Source organism: Vanellus vanellus (assembly GCF_965231255.1).
Source record: "Vanellus vanellus genome assembly, chromosome: Z".
Taxonomy (NCBI): domain Eukaryota; kingdom Metazoa; phylum Chordata; class Aves; order Charadriiformes; family Charadriidae; genus Vanellus; species Vanellus vanellus.
The window spans coordinates 40,930,555-40,954,345 of NC_138908.1; the positions used below are offsets into that span (position 1 = coordinate 40,930,555).

Sequence of the window (23,791 nt, forward strand, 5' to 3'; positions counted from 1 at the left end):
AATGAGTTCATACGTTAAAAAAAAACAAAACAAAACAAAAAAACAACAAACAACGGGCACTTCAATAAACTGAAGAATGTAGAAAGAAAAATAATGAAAATTGTAGCAATTAGTTATTCTTTTCAAAATATCTTTTAGCCATAGTTCGGAACCATGGTAAGCAGATAGTGCACAAAAATATGTATTTAACAGATAATTGGCATGTGAAGTTCTTTTTTTTTTCCTTCTTTATCAAAAGTATATTCATGTTATAGATCAGTGTTCTCCTTTGAATAGTATTTTAGTATTAACCTGCTGCCTTGGTTTTAAGTCATGTATCATTTTCAGATGTCATACACTTAAAAGCTTTTTAACAAGTAATAGGTGGCAAATGCTTAATCAGCTGTTTTTTTTCTGGTTTAAGCAGACGCAGTCATGAATCCAAAGATTACCTTTTACAGATGAGGTATTAGAAATACTGTTTCTAATATTATAAATATTTTTGTTAGAAGATTATCGTCCTCAAAGAAAGCACTGTTCTAAATCTTGCTTTGAGTGGGATCGAAGCATGTAATGTAATTATAGCTTCACTTTGATGTAGTTAGCAGCTACTTTCTATTTTACATTATGAAACAGAAGGAAGATGTAAAGTTTAACGTTAAGAGATTTAAATTATACTCTAAATTGTTTTCATTTCTATTAAAGTTGGTTCAAGTGTCATCAAGTTCATCTAAACTTTTCATCTTGTGACCACTATTAGGAAGATCAATTAACATGGACAAGGAGTCAATACAAGTAAAGACCATGGAAGTCACTTGCAATTTTTGGGTAATAATGTCTTTATCTTAAAGCGAGAAGACAAGAAAAACTATGACTGAAATATATGCAAGAAGAGCAGCTGTCAGAGGATGCACTGAAAGTCCTGAATAACAGTCATGTTAGAGGAGATGTATATTTGTAATAAATGATGACTAGTCATAGCTGTAGAAAAAAAATTAAGCATTTATTCTAAGAACTATTACTATGGTCACTTATACAATTCCTGCAAATGATGTATTTAATATCAAAATAATTGTAAGCCCAGTACCTAAAGTTCATTTTTATATTCCAAAAGAGACCTCATTGAAAAATATCTTAGAAACACATTCTGTGAGATGATAGATACAAGATCATCTCTTTTACTGGCAAAAATGTCACTTATTTCCTTGAAAGAAGGTGACCTATATCACTTTACTTACTTTACCTACACTTTACCTGCTACTTCTTTTTTTTCTTTTTTTTCCCCTTCCCTTCCTTGAAAACCTCTGCTTATCCTTGTTTATAATCATGGAAGGAAGATAAAATTCCATGAGAGTCAGAAGGAGTGAATGTACAAAGGCCCTGAATTGTTCATAGGGCAGATGTGTGAACTGCTGGACTTTCTACAATCTTAGTTTAATACCCTCCTAAGATTTCTTCAAATAATAAAAAGATATTTTAAGATCTTGTGAGTATTAGTGGGCCTATTTTTTCTGTGGTTAATGTCAACAATAAAGCCTTTCTGTACTTTCTGAGCTATATCGCATACACATGCACATATATCTACTCTCATGGCAATTAAAATGTTAACTAATGCCTAAGTTGAAAAGCTAGCAAATAATTGGTTAAAGTGTGCTACTCTATTTCAATATATTTTCAGCTGTATTTATAAAAAGGATACATTTTCTTTTTTTTATCCCATGCAATATTTTATACTTAGGTATAGTGCTGCAGTCTTTACCTTTAAACAGTTACAGGTAAATTTTCTTTGCAGTTGACTGTGGTAAACCCAGAAGAAAGCCACCAAAATTCTTCAAGTTTATACTCATATCACCATAATGAAAATTGGCTTTACTGGTAGTTATCTTTTGTGATAGAACTGACGTACTGAATATTTTTTCTTTCTAGAATAGAAAGTAGCCATGATTTTAGAATAAGAAATATCTCTCAGGTAGTATGGTCAGTTTTATTAGCTACATGATTTTTTAAAAACATTTCTATTATTTTTAGAAGAATAGAAAGAAATCTGTTGTTGTGCTGCTTTGTTGTGACACATCCTGTTGAACAAATCCTATCAGCTGCAAAATTTACCAGTAAATTATCAGCGTGTAAATCTTTCATTGGTTTACACACCTGTATTGAGTTGCAGATAGTTAAATGGTAATAAGTAACAATTATACATCTTACACTTTATTTCTGTTCTCCCAGGTTTATTGCATAATTAATATATTTATTATAGGAAATAGGAATAGTGGCACAGATGAAGGGAAATTTTCTTAATTTTCTAGTAATTATATTGACATCTTTTGGACGAGGTTGAAGATTTCTCTCATTATTATACTTCTTTTCCATGATTTTATATTCCTTGATAAATGGCATGTAAATGAATGGAAAAGACAGTGAAAATGTTATTTGTTTTTCATTTTAGGTGTTTGCCTAATTACTGTGAACATGGTGGTGAATGTTCACAGTCCTGGAACAGCTTCTACTGTAACTGTGCCAGTACTGGTTACAAGGGAGCTACTTGCCACTACCGTAAGTTTAAGATGTTTTCTGACTATGTTTTTGTTTCTGATTGAATTTTTTCATCATGAAAACATACATTTGTATTGATCATTCACATTAGAAGATTTTTCAGTCATGTAAATATTCATAAGTTGATTCGAGCAAAGGCTTTGAGAATTCAAAATATATAGTAGCAAAAACTCATTGGAAGTTCTAAAGTTTATCTATTTCTGTTTCACATTTTTCATAATTTACACAAGCTGGTCAGTAATATCGTCTTCCATCTATATGATTCCACTTTCTGAATCAGCAAATCATTTGGAAATGTGTTTAATTCATCTTTACTCATCGTGACCATTAATAATAATTTTTTGTGAGACAATGAGACTACATTCATGTGCAAAGGTAATCACATGCTAAAACCTAAATGTGTTTATGTAGTTTGCTGAATCAGGGAGTAGATTAGGAGAAATTAAAAAAAAAACAACTAACTGAAAGTAATAACTAATTTCACAGGAGATTCTGTACATTTTACTGTTTTAAGCAAGTTTTAAGAAGCAGAATAAATCATTATTCTGTCCTTCTTTATATGCTTCTAATAACTAGAAATCCTTACGAAACTTTATAGATAATTTTTAAAAATGCCAGTGATCAGATAAATAATTCTGTCCTTATAAATTGTCCTTATAAATCTATACAATGCTTGTTGGCAGATTTTATGAAAAGAATGTGTGTCTACACTCATGGGATTTTGGAGAAGTCACTGATTTTAGAAGACTGACTATTAAATCCCACTTTTACAGAATCAACAACAGTGACGACTTTCCCTGTAATGCCTTAATTAATAAGAACACAGTGGCATAAATAATTTTAAGAAAATTTGTATAACAAAGAAAAGATGCTAATAATAGAGATGCTTTTGAATACCGCAGTGTGTAATGTAAAACTATGACAAGCCCAAAGCGAAGATGAAGGTGATTTGACTCATTACAATTTGAAAAATCGTATGTTGAATGAACTGATGATGTCTATGAGGACAGATGGAGGCCATGGTTACTTAATGATTCGGAGTCCATGAGAAATGTAATAATATGATAAGAGTTATTGAATTCTTATTCATAGTCAAAAATATACATAAAAGCTTTCTGGGATGTTTGCTCATGATTAATAAAATGCTGTATCCATGCATGTAAAATGGAAGACTCTCAGTACTTGATTTTAGTGATTTTAATAATAATTCCAAATCAAGAACCTAGGATAATTTTTGGTCATGTTGTCACACTTCGGTGTAATTTCAAAAGAAGAAAATGCCCCTTGAATTCTCAAAGAAACATTCTTTTTGTTATAAGCCTAGAAATAAATTACTGATCTTGAAATATTATTATACAAACTAACGTGTTCATAAAACGGTTAATGAATAATCGAATCTCTTCTGTCATGTTTAATTTAACTAAGACTATTTACTGTAAGGAACAAAAAAATTCCATTTGAAAATTACTTAAATTGTGCATTCTGAAGCTTTCATAGAGTAATCAATCTGAATCAATTGTTTATCTTTTTGATAGGTGTTGCCATATAATGTCAGTAACCACCAGGCAAAAAGTACAGAGATCACACTCTTCCAGAAACTAGCTTATTTTTTTAAAAAAACAGCACTTCTTTTGGATTACTGTGCTAAGATTCTATAGCTTTTTTCTTTTTAACATTTAAATAAACTGAATTTATATAGATCAAAATCTTCTAGACTTAAAAATTTTTATGGAGTTATGTTTTTATTTGTATAGCCCTCAACTATTTTTTTTCTGTATGTAATGGCTCTTTCTATTTTAGCAAAGAGTTTTCATGTTTTGATAATAACTGGTAGAGCACTGAGTTTAATTTTGAAAAGAAAGATGAGAAGACTATGACCGCTTGATAGCAATATAATGGTTAAAGGAAAAGTTAAGCTAATGTGGTTCCCATGTTTGTGTACAGAAGTGGAGTCATAAGCCCATTTCTCAGGTTTCTGACCATAGAGAAGTCATCACAGCCTTTTCTTTAGGCCTTGACTGATATAAAATATATATGATATGGGATCAAGGAGTTGTCGTTTTGTCTTTGCTTATGTAGTTATTGTACTGCAGTATCTGACAAGTCATTTGCCCTTCTATTTAAAAAGGGAAGAAAATAAGATTTTTGAAAGCCAAAAAATGCCAGGAGACAATCAGAATACCAAGAAACACTGCCTGCCTTCTGTTGTATGTAATAACAATGACAACAACAAAAATCTGATTTTGTTGAGGTACTTAGTGTTTATTTCTTCAAAATCTGATTACCAGAGTCTAAGTAATACCTTTGACATTCACATTACTTGGCAGTTTTACAACCATTTACTCACTCACTCACAGTTTTATCCCTGAAGTTTCCAGCTTGAAATAAGGAAGAAAATGCTTGAAAATGCCACTTGTGATATCTGCAATAAATAAAACCAAATGCGCTTTATGAATTCAAATGAAAGTATAGTTTTGATTAAGTGGTTTCTTCTGTATTCTTTAACAGTGAACACATACAACTTCTTTTCCCCATTGACAGGCTCCAAGCAGTTGTGTTTTTTTTTTAACTTCCTGAATAAAATTTAAAATTCTGCCATTACATTTGTGATAGAATGTGTTCTTTTACAGCGATCTATGAGCAATCATGTGAAGCCTATAAGCACAGAGGGAACACTTCAGGCTTTTACAATATTGATTCAGATGGAAGTGGCCCCTTGGGACCGTTTCTTGTGTACTGTAATATGACAGGTGAGGTGATAAACTTCCTTAACTCACAGCTGGATCTGTATGCATTCTCATTATATTGAAACATGAGTATTCAAGTAAGAAGTCGTTGTAGCTCTTAAGCTTAATGTACACATGAACAACAAAATGAAGGTGACTCCTTAGCTCAGAATACTGGGCAAAGAATTAAGCAGAGAAATTAGAATAACAACAGGATTCTGGCTGTGAAGCTAACACTCCATTCCTGTTGTGCTTTGCATAAATCGGACATGTGTTCCATATGGAGACAATGTCATACTAGTACGTTTTTGGGGAGCAGCTTTGTTTTCACTGAAGTTACAGCCTCTTGAGGACATTTAAGGAAATGAGAAATAAGTTACGTTTTATGAGAAAATTACTGATTTTTCCCAGTAGCCTTCTTAAAAATCATAATTCAGAACTGGCCTTTGTTATGAGGAATATACAAATTAAGCTTCATTTTTCAAACTGCAAATAGATATTTTGGTGAATGCAAATGCAACCAGTGGGATTCTTGCAGCCTCTCTTTCAGGCATCCTGCCTCCTCTTCTGCATACAGTTCTTTGAATTTGACCATTTATATCACTAGAAGCTTTAAATATCAAAGTTTATTGTCAGTCTGCTTTTTAACAAACCAGTTGATGTTGTCTATGTGTGGCTATTGATATATGTCCTTTCAAAGAAGCTTACATTTAAATGGCTTTTTGAAATTTATTATTGTTTTATTTGTGGCTGTTTCCTCTTCTTTTTACTTAGCCTCTATTTATTTGAATTGCTTTCCAGCCAAAACGATGGAAACACTATTGTTTTGTGTGACAAAAATATATTTTTTACACAGCTGTAACTGCTTAAAAGACTACATGAGAAAACTATAGTTGAGTTGGATTTAGGTATGTCTTAATTGTTGAGAACTTAGAAACCTTACAATAAGCTTTTAATGTTGATTTATAAACAGTTTGTGGTCACATCTATTTCTTGAGAAACCAGCAGGACTCTCTCTGGCTGTGACATTGATTGATTTTCATGTTAATCTGAAGAATACTTATTATACATGTTGAAATAATAGAATTTTCATCATTTCAATCAGTCTGTTCAATTCAGTCTCACCATATCAGCTCCTGACTTTGACTTCTACAGTGAACTGTGCTAGCTCACAGATTGGCTAGAACTTCAGATTGGCACAGCCCCTTAAAAAGAAATATCCTAGTGTCCTATGAGATTAAAAGAGACCAAAGAATCATGGCAGAAAATGACAATTTTTTTTAAGTGGATATAACCCTCCAAGGTACAGTGTAGTGTCTGATTTATCCTTGTGTGTCCATGAACAGCTGTTACTGTTTTCCTCAGTCACCTCTTATTCACCACATTAAGCAAATCTCATTGATCAGTTCTTCGTCTCGAGATGCAGCCTGACAGGATGAATCTTCTATATTTGTTTTGTTCCCGGTTTCCTCATGACTGGTATTCCCTTTTCCCACCAGAGGCAGGGAAGGCAGATGCCCACATTTCTGACAGCACTGCCTTGTCTTTGACATTCATGGGGCTCTATTTTCAGCCAGCTTGGAGGGAGGTGCCTTTCCCTGGTTTTGTTCTCGGAGGTCAGTTTGAGAATGAAAAACCTACAGTCCACTATGCCAGTTAAGATGACCAAACCTTGCAGTGACCTGATTTCTTTTTCTATGTAAATTTGGGAGTGTGACAATGAGTCTGATAGCTGACCTGTTTGTCTTAATTTTTATGTTCAGCGTAACCTTTAGATATATTTGTGTCTGTGTCTATGTGCATATACAAAAAGGAATCTGAGTTTGCTGTATTTCCAGCCATCTTCTATTTGACAACACGAGCATCTACTTAATAAAATTTTATAATTTGACCAAAAACTGGTAAGCAATGATAAAAAAGTTGCATAAATAAACTCCTTTTAATATAAAATTTTTGCATAGGCATCTCACCTTGATATTTCCTTTAGGTTTTTTGATGAATATTTGTCCTTTAAATGACCGTGAGTTCTTTCCTCTGTTCTTTCCTCTCTATAAATATCTTATAATGTCAGCCATGTAGGAATGTCAGACCCGTAGGAATATAATGTCAGACCCGTAGGAATCTAATGAAATAAAAATACATTAAATACTTAGAAATACTACTGTTAGAAATTCAGGAATATTATCATCAATACTACAAGTTAGAAAAAATAGTATTTCTCATATCTACTCAAACTACATTGGCCATTAAGATACAAGAGTACAGTCAATATGAATCTGAACTTGACTGACTGAGACCAGCTTTACCTGGGAGCCTGCTCACCCCTACCTTGAAGTGGACTTTGGTCATGGTGTTAGACTCTTACAGGCTTTGCAAGTGGAACTTAAAACAGAATAGGCTCAGTGCTTCCCTATTCATAAGTGAGGGGGCACGGCAAAAGTACAAAACAGCAGAATCACATGAGCCTTAGTCAGCCACCAATATTTAGGGCAATTTACGTTTTGAAGAACACGGAGGGAGTATTCTCTACTCCCAAGCAGAGTGTCTGATGTTACATTTCCTTCTATACAAATGATAGGACAGTGACCAATGCATTCCTGTGCTATGTTGCCAGCCAGTTACATCCTTCCTGTGTCTCAGTGCACAGGAAAATTATTTTTCTAGTCTCAAAGTAAATGCATAATGCTATGGGCGTTGGTAACTTTTAAAGTAATGCTTTCATATAAGTACTGTAACGTCAGTTTTAGTTCTTGATCTGTGCGTTTTTTACAATTAAAAATGCTTTCCATAATTGCTGTAGGAAGTTAAAAGAAGACTTTTAATGAAAGAATATTTGTGAATTATCAATATAACTGGAAAGCTATTGAACTGCTTTGTTGCATAGTGTAAGCAACGTGGCTCCAAGATGGAGAAAGTCAGTTTCACACAAGACTACGTATCTTAGCACTTACCTTTTATAAAGGTGCAATATATTGTTTATTATTCAACCACTATACATATATTTATATGCAAAACTTTTCTGCTCTTTTATTACAAGAGCATTACTTCAGAACATATTTTTCTAGAAATAATGTTTGGAGTACTGAATATTTGCTAGTGATTCACTGAAAAAAAATCTTGCAGACACAGTCCAGCTGCTTCCAGTATAAATATTTTGGCAATATTTTTCATGCCCCCCTTTACATGAATAATAAGTCCTGTCTACACAATGCAACGAAGTACCCAGCAGCCTTACCCACCATATTCAAGCTAAAAGTCAACTTGAGAGCACTATGTCCTTTTTAGGGAAATGCAGCTCTCAGTTCTGAACTAGTACTTCATCATGTAATAGTACAGAGTCAAGTGAGCATATCATGGTGTTTGTCATAAATTAGTATTACGTCAGGTGTTTGGAAGCAACTTTCCATTGAACTTTGGAAGCTGTGATTCTTAGTCCTTGATTAAATACAATTTTTGAATAATACTTCAAGTAATGACTACTGTTCGATTCTAGATGGCTAGAATAACTCACCTTCATGTAATCTGAGTTTTATAGTAAATACAGTATTTGCAAGCTACTTTTGCTTCTTTGTATAGTAGAAGAAGGCTGTAGGCAATTTTCTCATGCAGAATAAATTAATTCAAATGATAGTGATATATGTAATAAAGCTAGAATATAGAATAGAATTTAGTGTTATTTTATAAACAATTTTAGCTTGGGAAAAGTAACAATAGTAAATATTATTTCTTTCTATTCTTTCATTGCAATTTCCCAAGTAAACTATATCTTATTTCAGCGACAATTATTTGGGTCTCATCACTTACTGTTTCCTTATTCAATAATCATAACTGAATACCCGTTACAGTCACAGTATGATAATCTGCTTATAAATAGAAAGAATGATTAATTGTTTTCATTTTTGCTCGGTGATTTATGTCTCTGTCTCATATGCCCAAAAGCACATTTTGTGATCAAAGGAGTCACCTTAAAGTTTGGTTGATTTAATGATATATTCTCTTTCTATTACCAACTTATGCAACTACTTCTCATTCTTTATTACTTTTCACGTGTGTTTTGAAAGATACAACGTGGACAATTATACAGCATAACAACACCAACCTTACCAGAGTCAAAAGCGCTAATCGAGAGAACCCACACACTGTGTTTTTCAAGTACTCTGCCAGCCTAGACCAGCTTCAGGCTACAATTAACCATGCAGAGCACTGTGAACAGGAGCTTGCTTACCACTGCAAAAAGTCGAGGCTTTTAGATAAGCCAGGTAAGTAAAGCAGACAAATCTTTTTATGTTGCATAATGCATTTTATTTTACTGGCTACCAAAGGTATTTATATCTATCAAGGTTATGGCATTTTGCTACTACGGAGTTTAAACTACTTCAAACATCTATTACTCAGATTTCTGTAAGTTGCCAAGAGATATTTGAAGCAGAAAAACACAAATGTCAGTTTATAAAGACCTTTGTTCACAGAATTAAGTGCTCTCAAAGTTAATTTCTCTCATAAGTCTTTTAAATTAGCAGAGATTATTATTAACAGAGCTCTTGTTGGTCTGCCTTCCAGGGATTTTTAAATCTTAATGAAGGAATTACTGAGGAAATACGTCCTTAAAAGAACACAAATTAATGCACAGATACCAGCAGAAGTTTGTCGCTGAATGTTTTTGAACACTTGATGTGCGTGTTTTGAGTGCTTGACAATAAACGTTGATAACATTAAATTTCCCCTGTCCAATATAAGCATTCTTTAAAAAAGCAATAATTAAAATGTGGACTTTTGACAAATGTATAATTTTTAAGGAGTGAAATGGAGATCATGTGACATACTTAAAGAAAAATGAAGTTATGTAGTCTACTTAAATCTTAACTCTCACTGACACAGAGCTGCTGTTAACAGACTTTAGCATGAAAATCCATTCTTAGTACTCCAAATAACGTGGAAGTAAAAAACCTTATTGTTTACTATCTTTTGAAAAACTAAGTGAAATTGTTTGACTTGTCCACCAGAAACTCTGAAACTGCTCAAACTGATTTCTTGGCATTCTTTCTTATTAAGCAGAGAGCAGGTCTGTGAGTGCAACAGTCTCTGCTTCTGTTTCTAAACTCTTTCCTTACATATTCTTTCTCCTTAATTATGTCATGGACATCACTGGACTTCTTAAACTAGAGTTCACTCTTGGCAGAATGTTTGCTTGAAAACATCTCCACAGCATAAAAGACGAACCTACTACTTAAGACGTCACACTGAGATTCTCTTTTACCTATGGACTCCAAATTAAAGTTATGGTTAGATGTTCAAAAGCCTGGTTTACACCAAGCAGAGGGTTTCAAGATCATGGTCTCTAGGTATTTCATACTTTTTGGCTATTAGCTGCCACATAGACTAAGTGAAAATCAATAAAAGAAAAATAAACCCCACCTTCTCAACTCACCAGTTTCAGCAGAGTGATCAATCTGGAAACCATGAAAAAATTTAGGTCAGAGAAGAAGAGAGGGGAAGAGCCAGGCAAGCAGAACTTTCTACTTTTTTTTTTTTTTTCCTCTTTTGTGATCCAGTGAGATTGCACAGGAATGCAGTTTTTTCTAGAAAGCTAAAAGTGCAATCCATCATTGCACTAAGCCAACTAAAATTCAGTTTTGAATGCTAAGAGCAAATAGTCACGGGAAAGTTATTTGTGAGTTCTACAGGTTTTATAAAATAATTCTTTGTTCAAACCCTACCACAGTACATGCAGCTTGCCATTCCTTTGAAGAGTGGGCTTTAGTCTGTTCTGAAAGAGAGCTCTGAGGTAAGAGAAAGCTAGGAACTCGTGATGGTCAGTCTTGGCTTCTGCAGTGAGGCTGCTTAAATAAGACAACACTGAGTTCTGTGATATAGGGATGAAGTAACAACACTTATTAAAAAGAGTTAGGGTTTTTGTTTCCCTCTCGGTTTGAAAGTAGCCAGAGCCACATTTTTATAACTGTTAAGAGGAGGTCTTAACTTTGCCTTATCTTTTCTAGCATTCTTAATAGAATCACTTCCTTAAAATAAAATTCAGATTTTTACATTCCAGGATTTAGATCTGCCCTTTTTTGATTCAAGGGTAGTGACCATGGTGGATGACTTAATGAGGACAAATCCTCTTTGACCCATTTAGTCACAGTAACAGTAAAAACAGGAAAAGTTCCTGGGAGAAGCAGCCCTTTGTAGATATAGACTGCTCTGTGCTTTTGAAGGGCTAGGTCTCATCTACAAGGAGAAGGAAAAAGTATTTTTTTTTCTAAAAATTTATGTGCTGGTACTTTTTTTCAGAGAACTCAGTGATCAACGCACCTAGAATATCCACTGTAACAGATGTTGTTTTCAACATCTGAACTACAACAGCAGCAAACGGTATGAGTTTGCAGTCTTAATATTACAGAATCACAAATCACTGAGTTGCTGATGTTGGAAGGGGTGTCTAGAGGTCATCTGGTCCAACATCCCTGCTCAAGCAGGGCCACCTACAGTTGGTTGCCCAGGACCACGTCCACATGGCTTTTGAATGACTCCAGGGTTGGAGACTCCAAAATCGCTCTGGGCAACCTGTGCTAGTGTTCAGTCATCCTTACAGTAAAAAAGTGTTTCGTAATGTTCAGGAAGAACATTCCATGTATCAATTTGTGCCCACTGCCTCTTGTCCTGTCACTGGGCACCACTGGAAAGAGTCTGTCTCAGTTGTTTTCTCACCCTCCTGTGAGGTATTTATGTACATTATTAAGTTCGCCCTGAACCTTCTGTTTTCTAGGCTAAACAGTTCCTGCTGTCCTAGCCTTTCCTCACAGGAGAGATGTTGAGTCCCTTAATCACCTCTGTGGCCCTATGTTGGAGTGTCTCCAGTATTTCCATCTTTCTTTTATAATGAGCCTAGAACTGGACACAGTGCTCCAGGTGTAGTCTCACTTGTGCTGAATTGAGTGGAAAGATCACCTCCCTTAATCTGCTGGCAACACCTCAACCTCCTATTGCAGCCCAGGATAACAGTAGCCTTCTCTGCAGCAAGAACACATTGCTGGCTCATGTTGAACCTTGTGTAAGCCTGGACCCCCAGGCCCTCTTCTACCAAACTGTTTTCCAGCTGGGTGGCCCCCAGTATGTATTGCTGCCTGTGGCTGTTGCTCCCCAGGTGCAGGGCTTTGCAATTCCCCTTGTTGACCTTCATGAAGTTCCTGTCAGCCCATTATCTTTAACCTGTCGAAGTCCCTCTAGATAGCAGCACGACTCTCTGGAGTCCTTCCAAAGCCTTGGTGCATATATAGGCATCCAACATATTTGATAAGTGGTGGAAGATTAGGGTCATATTTACACAGTGATTGCTGTAATGGCTGCAGCTAAAGAAGACATGACTGAATCACCTTTAAATTGTGTAGACCAGATATCTAGCTCAGCACAGCACTGTAATGGAGAGCTATTTAGAGAATTAGCCACGTCAGTACTGCTTTCTTAAAGACACCTGTACAGTCTTTGAAGCAGTCAAGCCATCTACTGTTAAACAAAACTGGTAAAGCCTTGAAAAGCCCTAGTTAAAACTTGGATGAATCTAAACTGACAACAGTCAATGTATTGTGAATATATACTAAAATATGTTTAGTATGGTAAATATTTTTAGTCTTTGAACACAACCAAATGTAAACCCTGGGCTTTTGTCTCTGAGGATGTGAAAGTAAGTTTTTCAAATATCCTCCAATTTATCATCTTTTTTGTTCTACAAATAAAAATTTAGAACTTGCTGATATCATGGAAAGGGAGAATTCGAGTATCTTTTGAAAATGATAGGGTCATAGCACTCCATTAGATACTTCTTTCCTTTATCTCCTCGATATCAGACAGTTGGGAGAAAGAAGAATTAGGGATCCTCACTTGTTTTCGTGTCTTTTTTCTTCAAGATATATCTTTCCATTGAAAACTATGGAGAGAAGACAGAACATATTACTTGTTCTCTCTGAAGAGTAGTAATTTCAGATTTAAAACTGTTACTGAAAAATCTAGTTCTATGTTTTTGAGAGCTTTGGAAATGTATTTCTCACCTATTTTTATGTGAAACATAATTTCCAGCTGGCTCCAGAAAATGTATGTTCTAACTTTTAATGTCTCACTGTGACATAGTACCATAAACTTTAGAAGTTTCATTAGAAATTTTTGTCAGGACATTGCAATTACAAAGTGTGAATTATAGTTAAATTTTATAGGATGCTTGGCATATTTAGGAGAGCTCAGAGAGCTAAATAAGACTTCTGTCTGAAATACAAATGCTTTAAAAGTTTGAGCAAAGTTTAGGAAGGTAAAGTGATACAATTTGAAATTTTGGACTTGATGACTTAGTTGTATTTCACCTATTCAGCATCTGAAGATAACCTTCACCCAGTTTTCCTGTTTAAGATTACCATTATCTATGTGCTTGCTGATTTTAATGGATGTTTCTTTGAACGACTTTATAGTCAGATTTACAAAACAAAAGACAAAAAGCAAGCAATCACTCATAGCTAATAACTGAAGCATTCAAATAATATTTTACTGAAATAAGTTTGTTCTGTTTCATTTATTGTGAGCACAATGAAATATCAGAATTTGAAATGCAAATAGGTACATTATGAAATTGTCTGCATATTTTAATCCCTCCCACTTCTGCTATTTATAATCTCCACCAGCTACACCCGGCAAAAACAAAATTTGGTGAAGGTCAGATGAAATAATTTTTGGAACATGCAATCCACATAGTAATTCTTAACTGACTGTATTGTAAGAATACATTATATTCAATGAGCCTGGATAGTATTTGCAAATGGTGTCATTAAAGAAGTTACCTGCTAAAACATGTATGTGATCATTATGAAGAAATCTCTAGCCATTTTAACTAATAGCTTTATTTTGCTTAGGCAACATTTTCTGCCAAAGCACAGATAACAATCTGGGATAATCAGTATAAACTTGCAGCACTCCAATAAATACCCTCTCCTCACCCTGCTGTATGAACAAATAACTGACACCAGCTTTTAAACATACCCCAGTGTCCCCAACAAAAGAATGGGAATATTAATTCATGACTACAATATAAAGCTAAGGCATGCTGTTGAAACAGCAGAAATATTCTGATTTTTGCAGTCTTAGTTGTTGGAAGCTTTTTAATGTGTTGTCTGATAAATTATTTACAAACTTTCTCTAGGGTTTCTTCCTCCGGTGATGGCTTGCAAACACAAACACTAATATTGGACATTGATGCCATTATGCAAGTTTGACTTTTCCAGAAAGCACTCTTACTGTTTTTTGGCCTGCTGGGCCGACAGTTGTGTGGTAATGAATTCAGTCAGTATGTTTACAATCTGAGACACTGTCAGCGTAACAAGAGGTCTTATCTAACAGTGAGGTTTAATAAGCAGTGGCAGTTATAAGTAAAGTTGAGGCTAGGATAAATTCCAGCTTCTTCGTGGGGGCCTGCTGCTGAAAACTTGGAGCTGCAACAACAGCAGAAAGAAGTACATCTATAAAAAACTCCATAATTTAACAGTACTTGATTTCTTCTCATGTCGTGACTTTCACGCATTGCATCTATCACCCTTCTTCCTTCTTATTTGAGATGGTTTATCTTTACGCTTCATATCTTTTAGCTATTATCTCTTCTGTATATATTTTCTGTTGCTGTGCTTGCTTGGCAGCATCTTTAAGCTTAATATACAGTACTGTAACATTAAGGAAACATCTGGTTTTATCATTTTTCTACAAACAATGCTGACTGGATGCACCACACAGAGATGTAATAGTCCTGGGAAACCTCGCTTCTGCTCACCAGATACATCAACTTGCTTATGGGAGCACCATTAATATGATTTCTGCTGTCTCTGAGTGTATAAATTCTGAATCTGCTGCCTGTGACCAGCTGTCTTTGGGCATTTCTGATTAACACCATTATTCAGCTGCTTAATATTCATCACAGATATGGGTAGTAGTACTCTGTAGTACTCCTGGTACTGGGATGAGACCATTTCTGCATAGCTTTTCGGAAACTCTTCTCATTCTATAGCTGGTAGTTCCGTGATCTGAAATTGATCTTTACTTGGGAATATAAACTACCTTGATTTTTAGGGCGATGGTATCTCCTTTTTCTTGGACCATTTTAAAATGAATTATATAAATGGGCTACTTAAGATAAATGATTCTAATATCATGGCTGGGTGAGCTAGGGAGTGCGAGTTCCCTTTTCCACTAATGCAAGCAAAAACCTGTGACAATCATTTAATACTTGATAATGAAGTATTAAAATGAATAAATACTTATCAAGTAAAGGTAGTAATTTTTTTCCCCAATTGTTGTTTAAAGTTTTTAGATTTGAGGGCTTTTTTTTTTTTCTGCTTAACCTTTTGGAAACTTGTTTGGCTGAGAAAAACTGGGAGAAGTAGGAGACAAGACTGGGCACTGATTTTCTCTAACCTACGTTTTAGATGGCATGCCACTGAGCTGGTGGATTGGAAGAACCAATGAAACACAGACTTACTGGGGAGGTTCCTTGCCTGCTGTACAAAAATGTGCTTGTGGATTAGAGGGAAACTGCATTGATTCCCAGCATTACTGCAACTGTGATGCGGACAGAGATGAATGGTGACGTTTTACTGTTGCTTATTCACAACACCTTTTCCAGTAATGTAAATAAAGAAAATATATAGGCCTTCACACATTTAGAACACCAAGGCTGTTGTAAATTTAAATTACCATATTGTCACCTGCTTCTTTGATATAGAACACATTTTCTCACAAAATTATAACTATATAAATTAAATATATAGTTACATATACTAATGTTAATATACTATACTAATAATAGCATACATCTATTTATATACTTATATATATATGCTAATTCTTTCACTTTGAATTCCAGGGAGGGTTTAATTTTGTACAGATAATTTCTAGTTTTGTAGTATATTGCATGTTATATACTAAGACATTAGCTCTGGTCTTTAGTACAACTTCAGTTACTATTTTAAGAATACTGAAAGTAATTAAAGCTAAAATAAAAGGTTCTGGAAAAAATTCAGTTAATTTTTAACATAATTCATAACTACACTTTTCAGCTTAGACTTTTTACGCCCTTTTTTGTCATCTACAACTTACATAATTAAAATTGGACACCTGTGCTGTCAGCAAAGCAAAGTACTCACATGGAATTCTAGTCTAATGTAGATCTTCTACTTGTACTTGAAATTCTTGATGTCGTTTATGACCCCATTCAACTAAGCAATGTAAGACACGGGTTCCTGTTACAACATCATATCTGAACCTGACTTTTCACTTAAGACAATCAGATACAACTTTCTCAAAAATAGCTCTAGTGCAGTTCAGGACTTTATAGAGCAAACAGAGACTTTTCAAATGAACTATTTCCTTTTGAAGAAATTTCTAAGCTTTTAAACTTGTAAGGCATATTTAACTTATGTAAATCTGATTCAGTGTGTAGGTTAATATATGCATGTTAATAAATGTATCAACATCTGTATTTTGAAAATAGAAAAATGCAAGGAAGGTACTTAGGAACATCTCCATGTGTACAAAATGAAGCAATGCATTATTTCCTCCTCAAGCTAGGTATCCACCTTTCCTTTAAAGGAACAACTTGTGAATTTGTTTGGAAAATGCTTATTCTGTCATCATGACCAGGGAACTCAGCAGACACAGAAATGAAAGCACAACAAAGCCTTAGTCAAAGAACAATTCTTCACAAACTTCAAAATATCTGCAGGAAAAGAATTTGCATCTGCAGTAAAACTCACAGAGTGATATTTGCTGTGCTCATTCCAATAAAGAGATTAAACAAATACAGAGAACACTAGTAATTTCCCTGTCATTGCGCTGTACAAAAATACAAACAATCTTTGATTCCCAATAGCAAAATAAGTGTTAAAAGATGAATGAATTTTGAGACAAGATTTTGAGTAATTGCTAGTATACGTAATACATTATTGCTCAGTTTTGTCATTTGTTTAATCCATGCTCACATACATAGGTTAATTCATAATGATAACATACTTGTAAATAAAGTAGATAGAGGATGGCATGTATGTCTTCATTATAACCACTCTGAGTAAATTGAATATGTTGGTGAGTGTATTGCATTATATTACTCCTGTTTTTTATTTCTGTATGTATCCACTTTTGAAAATTTAATTTTCATTTTAAATGGACACTTATCCCAGTAACTCCAATGTTATGGAGGCTATGTTTACACTTTTTTTGGTAGTTGTGCTTAATGTTACATTTGGCTCCCTAGAGACTACTGGTTTGAATCAATTGACTCAGCACTGCTCATAGGCCGAAAAAGTAGACAGAAGCTGTGCTTGTTTGAGATGCTTTCTGAGCACAGAAAACGAGATTTACAGACAGTGCGGTTTTGAAAATATGGTTTTGATATTCTATTTTCATCATGAAGTCTATTTTATTTCATAGACGGAACAGAGATTTAGCTCTAAAAGTCCTTGTTTGACTAATCAAAATCTTTAAGTCCAAAAGTTTAAAATAAAGCAGATTATTATTTAAAAAATCTCTTCCCAAAGACAGACAAAAATGTAAATCCTTTTTGCAAAAGAGGTAAGTTAATTTCTAGTCAGCTCCCCTTTATTTGCACCATAGTTTTACGAAAGCAAACACTTTCAGTGGTTTGAGGGTTTTTTGAATTCAAAATTAGAAATCTGCCATATTTCATCTCATCAAAAATTAGCTTTTTTTTAAAAAGTGTTTTGCATTCCTCACTTAAGAAAAAAGGTTTCCTGAAAAAAAATTATGCATTTTTGTGGACTCTACTCCAAGACAAATAACCAGAAATTGTATACAAGGGAAAGATTGTGGTGTGAATAAAGGGAGGCCAGAGGGGAGAAAAAAAAATCATTAATTTCATTCAGCACAAGGCTGGAATCTCTTCCCATTGTCTTAGTCCCAGTGCATGATCTACTGAGAGAGAGTATTGCTAAGTCCAACCATGTTCCCAAAGAAACATGGCTTGCTGGCTGAGGTGTGCCTCGTGTTTAGTCTCTGAGCAGTGTGAGTGCAAGATTGCCTCCCCTCTCTGAGTTTGTACTGTTGTCTCTGAGCTATTTGCTATTAAAGGGAGGATTTGACTATAAATGGATTGAATGGACAGATTGAATTTTCCAGAACGGTCCTGAATGATTGAATGTTTTTATGGGTTCAGGGGGAGCAACTTTAGGACCAAAACTAGGTCTTATGATATTTAGAAATTAAGTCCTCACACTAAGTTAACAAAGTTTTTAAACAAGGAATTTGGCTAAGATTACAAGTACTGGGTGCGAGCTCCAAGTGCTAGGTTGCATACTTCTTTTTCAGCGAGTTTCATATTGTAGCATATGCTCCTTTCCCTGTACACTCAGTATGACTTTGTATTTTTCTATTTGTTGGGTTGTTATTTCTTTAACTTTTGTCAGGGTGAAAAAGTAAAAAAAAAGAAAAAGTTAGACTTATTTGAAAGTTATACTAAATACTAAGCCATTTAATATTCTATAATGAAGTGACAGGCCATTATGGATACAGTACATCCTCAGCAACATAAAATTACTGACATGGGCAAATACATTAGCTTAGGCAGTGAGTTAGTACCCATTTATGTCAAAAAGAATTTTCTCATGGTTATGCAGACAAGCACAACCATAAAACTGCCCACTTCCCATTAAATTATTTCAGTCCTGTCAAATGTTCACAATATCAATACCAAAGCATACGTTTATATTCACAGTTGCTTGTATTACCCATAGAGTTAAGCAGTCCTTTTTTCCAGAATTTAATTCTTTCCTTCTCCCCAGCAATATGTCAATGATAATGAAATGTTATGAGAAACGTTTAGGAAAGCTGTGCCTTTCATTTTACCTTTTCAGGACTAATGATACTGGATTCCTCTCCTACAAGGAGCATCTACCAGTAACTGAAATTGTGATCACAGATACTGACAGACCAAATTCTGAAGCAGCTTACAAACTGGGGCCTTTGCTTTGCCGTGGTGACAGTAAGTAAATATTGCAGTTTTTCTAAGCAACAATGGGTTTTGATGGCAATAATTTTTTTTTTTTTTTCCTAAACAGCCTAAGATACACTTGTGTAAAAATTTTGCCTAGTTATTTTAGTAATTAGAAAGGAAAAAGACAAAATGTCATGGTCCAGTGCAAACCAGGGTAAAATTGTAAAGATATGGATTTGGTGATACATATCAATAGTGAAGACAGAAATTGATAGCATAGCTTTCAAAAAAATATTTTGAGAAAAAATCCAGTGTGTTTACGTAATTTGAATTAAGTTATGAATAAAGCATTACATGAAGGGGAATTTATAACTAGTTACCATATCTTGAGAGAAACATACCCTTCACTAGATATGTATGCCTCCATCACCAAACCTTTTGCATTTTAACTCCTCTGAGTATTTGTGCAACTAAGAAAACTGTACTACGGGAGATGAATCCACTATATGCAATATCTATGAAAAACATTTCAACTCTACATAAGAACTTAAAATTTAGAAAGTTATACAGTAATTCAAAACACAAAGCTTGTACATCCTGAATATGTACATAGTAACCAGAAAAATATCACGTGTGAAGAAATCATTTAAAAGTAAAGAGATGACTGAAGTAAAACTGATACCTTATTGAAGATTTGTGATGACATTTCTGATTTCATTAATTTCAATCTTAATTGGAAGAAAAAAAAACAGATTTAGTTTACGTTCAATAGTAAACCGTTGCACAAAATTCTATGGCTATCATTCTAAAGATCTTAACTGAATAGTTGAATGGGCAGGGTATTGTCTACGGTTGAGTAAGGGAATAAAATATTTATTAAGCTTAATTTATTTACATTAAATGCTACCCTATGAGTTTTCATGAACTTCACCTTACTTTTAAATAATTACAAATTACTATTTTTATTCATTATGTGATTTTCCTCTTTCATCATATGATGTTGGTTTTGTTTTTCAAATTTCTTCAGCCTTTATGAATAAGAGGAAATGAATATCAGTAAAGAAGAACTGATCTGTACTTTTAGTCTCACTTAGGAGACTGCATAGATAAATAAATATAAATTAGCATGTATTTATTTTTATGTCATCTCTGCTTTCATTCCTGTGACTTGTCAGGGTAATTGTGCCTGGAAGATTTGTTAACAGGTGTGTGTTACAGCAGTGCATTCTAATTTTCATATGAAAATTTATAAGAAGTGGAAAAAAAACCCCAAACCTGTTGGGTGTTTCCTTTTAATTTGTCTGACATCTGATTGTGAGCTGATCATTTATCCTACCAAAGAAACTGTTCTCTTCATGGGGTTATGATGTAGGATTTTAGCATAATTCAGAGTGGAGGGGATCTGAGGAGGTTTACTTCTTACAGCAGGCTTGGCTGTGAACTCAGGCTAGGTCTCTCAGGGTTTTGTCAAATTGGGGCTTGAAGCCCCCAAGGATGGAACCTGCACTGCTTCTCTGGACAATCTACTCCACTACTTGGCTGTCCTCGTTGAGGATTTCTTTTTAGTTTGATCAAGCCTGAAATTCTGTTGTTTCAATTTATACCCATTGTCTTTGATACTCACACCTAACACCAATGCAAACAACCTGGCTCTATCTGTCTTGATAATTTCCTCTTAGGCTTTTGGGGCTGCTGTCGGGTCCCCCCCAAAGCTGTTCCTCCTCCAAGCTGAACCATCCCTGGTCCCTCAGCCTGAAGGGCAGGAAAAGTGCTGCAAACCTGAATATCCTGGTGGCCTCCCCCATACTCACTCCAGTTTATCAATTTTTTTTCTGTACTGGAGGGCCTGAAATTGGAAGCAATATGTAGATGTTGTCTTACAAGTGTTAAACAGAGTGGGATAAGCACCCCCATCAATTGACTGAGCATACTCATACAGCCTATGATGCAGCAGGCCTCCGTTGTGGCTAGGGACAATGAAACCAGGGAGATGACAGCGACGAAACAGGATTATTTACAGCTTGTGTAGTACTAATAAGTGGGGAGAACTTCAATTTCACTACTCACCAAGTTCCCAGCTACTATTAATTACATAACCTGACCCCAATTATCACAAATCTTAAAACATGGAAGCCAACAAGCTTCATTAAAACATACAGACTGTTCTGACACTCATTGACCTCCCTGACTTTATTTGATGTTTGCTCAGTCTGAATGACTGAATTGCTGCAAAATTTCACACTGATGCTAAATGATCACAATATTTCTAGGCAAGCTGCAATAGAGAACTGTAAAACATCATGAGGAAAAGCACAAGTCAGAGTCTGCATTTCAGAGAAATATTTTTGCAATGTCAGACATTATAGAATTTGACTTCAGAAAGAAGCAATTTGGGACTGAAATAATCTCAGTGAAAAGACCTTTCAGAATATAACAGTTAATGGTAATAAAACAGCAAAAACCTTGAAAAAGAGCATTCACTTTGTTTGTTTAATAGGAGCAGTAATAATGCAATTTTTCCTAGCCATTTACTTCATAAAGACAGATAATAAAAGATGGTATGCTTTTGGGGAGGTAGGGACTAAAATTTGAGAAAACAATACAGAATTTCTGAAGGAAAAATTGCTGTAAAATCATAGAATTTTGATATAAAAGCAAAGTCCAGGATGTTGATTAAACTGTTAATTGTATGATAATATATAATGAAGTATATAAATATTAAGTATCATATAATATGTTATATATTTTATATCATGTTTTCTGTCATGTATCACATATAATACATTAACGATACTATACAATTACCATACTATATTATCACAGAATCAAGGAATTTTCAGAGTTGGAAGGGACCTCTAGAGATCATCTAGTCCAACTCCCCTGCTAAAGCAGCATTGCCCAGAGCACATTACTCAGGACTGCATCCAGGCGGGTCTTGAAAATCTCCAGGGAAGGGGACTCCACAACCTCCCTGGGCAGCCTGTGCCAGTGCTCTGTCACCCTCACCGTAAAGAAGTTTTTCCGTGTATTTGAACGGAACTTCCTATGTTCTAACTTGTGCCCATTACCCCTCGTCCTGTCACTGGGAACCAATGAAAAGAGCCTGGCTCCATCCTCCTTCAACCCACCCTTTAGATACCTGTACGCCATAATAAGGTCTCCCCTCAGCCTTCTCTTCTCCAGGCTAAAGAGTCCCAGCTCTCTCAGCCTTTCCTCATAAGGGAGATGCTCCAAGCCCTTAATCATCTTAGTTGCTCTTCGCTGAACTCTCTCCAGCAGTTCCTGTCCCTCCAGAACTGGGGACCCCAAAACTGGACACAGTATTCCAGTTGTGGCCTCACCAGTGCAGAGTAGAGGGGGAGAATGACCTCCCTCGACCTACTGGCCACACTCTTCCCTATGCAGCCCAGGATTCCATTGGCCTTTTTGGCAACAAGGGCACATTGCTGGCTCATGGATAGTTTACTATCTACCAGGACCCCCAGATCCTTCTCCTCAGAACTACTTCCCAGCAGGTCCGCCCCTAACCTATACTGGTGCCTAGCATTCTTCCTCCCCAGGTGCAGGACCTTGTACTTGCTCTTGTTGAACCTCATTAGGTTCTTCTCTGCCCAGCGCTCCAGCCTGTCCAGGTCATGCTGGATGGCAGCACAGCCTTCTGGAGTGTCAGCCACCCCACCCAGTTTGGTATCATCAGCAAACTTGCTGAGGATACATTCTGTCCCCTCATCCAGGTCACTGATGAATATATTAAACAAGATTGGACCGAGTATTGACCCCTGGGGGACACTGCTGGTTACAGGCCTCCAACTAGACTCTGTGCCGCTGATCACAACCCTCTGAGTTCTGTCACACAGCCAGCTCTCAATCCACCTCTCTATCACCTCATCTAGCTCACACTTCCTCAGCTTCCTAATGAGGACGTTATGGGACACAGTGTCAAAAGCCTTGATGAAGTCAAGGTAGATGACATCTACGACTCTCCCCTCATCCAGCCAACCAGTTATCACAGAAGACTATCAGATTGGTCAAGCATGATTTACCCTGTAAATCTGTGTTGACCACTTCCAATAACTTCCTGTTCCTTAATGTGTTTGGAGATGACATCCAGAATGAGTCGCTCCATTACCTTCTCAGAGACTAAGCGACCTGTAGTTCCCTGGGTCCTCCTTCTTGCCTTTTTTGAAGATAGGAGTGATGGAGATTATTCTGTATATTTTATAGTATAATGATATATGATTTAGCATATATCATATATAATAGATGATCTATATAATACATTTTATATTGTATTAATTTATATTAACTTTTCTCATATGCAACATAATTATATATCTAACAATAAATATTGTACTGTTATTTTAATCATTATACTGGAAATGACTGAGTGTATGACTTACAAGAATTTTTTGCAATGGTCTTTATGTATCAGCAGCAGGTTTTATAAAGAAAATATTCTTTAAATTTCAGTTTTCCTGAAAATGTAAAAAGCCACAAGTTGTATTAGTTTCTGAATTCGACATGTTGAGTTTCACACTAGACAAAACTAATGAAGTCTAAA

The 23,791-nt window shown here is 35.2% G+C and overlaps 1 protein-coding gene across 2 annotated transcripts in view; it reads left to right on the forward strand.

Annotated features, from left to right (window-relative positions):
• CNTNAP4 (contactin associated protein family member 4) overlaps positions 1-23,791 on the forward strand; it is a gene marked incomplete at both ends in the record, with an annotated part of 255,494 nt that overhangs the window by 196,674 nt on the left and 35,029 nt on the right. For both annotated transcript variants that reach the window (XM_082498062.1, XM_082498061.1), the window contains 5 exons: positions 2,426-2,532; positions 5,163-5,282; positions 9,320-9,517; positions 15,713-15,869; positions 19,151-19,278. In XM_082498062.1, coding sequence (XP_082354188.1) covers positions 2,426-2,532; positions 5,163-5,282; positions 9,320-9,517; positions 15,713-15,869; positions 19,151-19,278 — 710 coding nt within the window. The remainder of the gene's footprint in view (positions 1-2,425; positions 2,533-5,162; positions 5,283-9,319; positions 9,518-15,712; positions 15,870-19,150; positions 19,279-23,791) is intronic.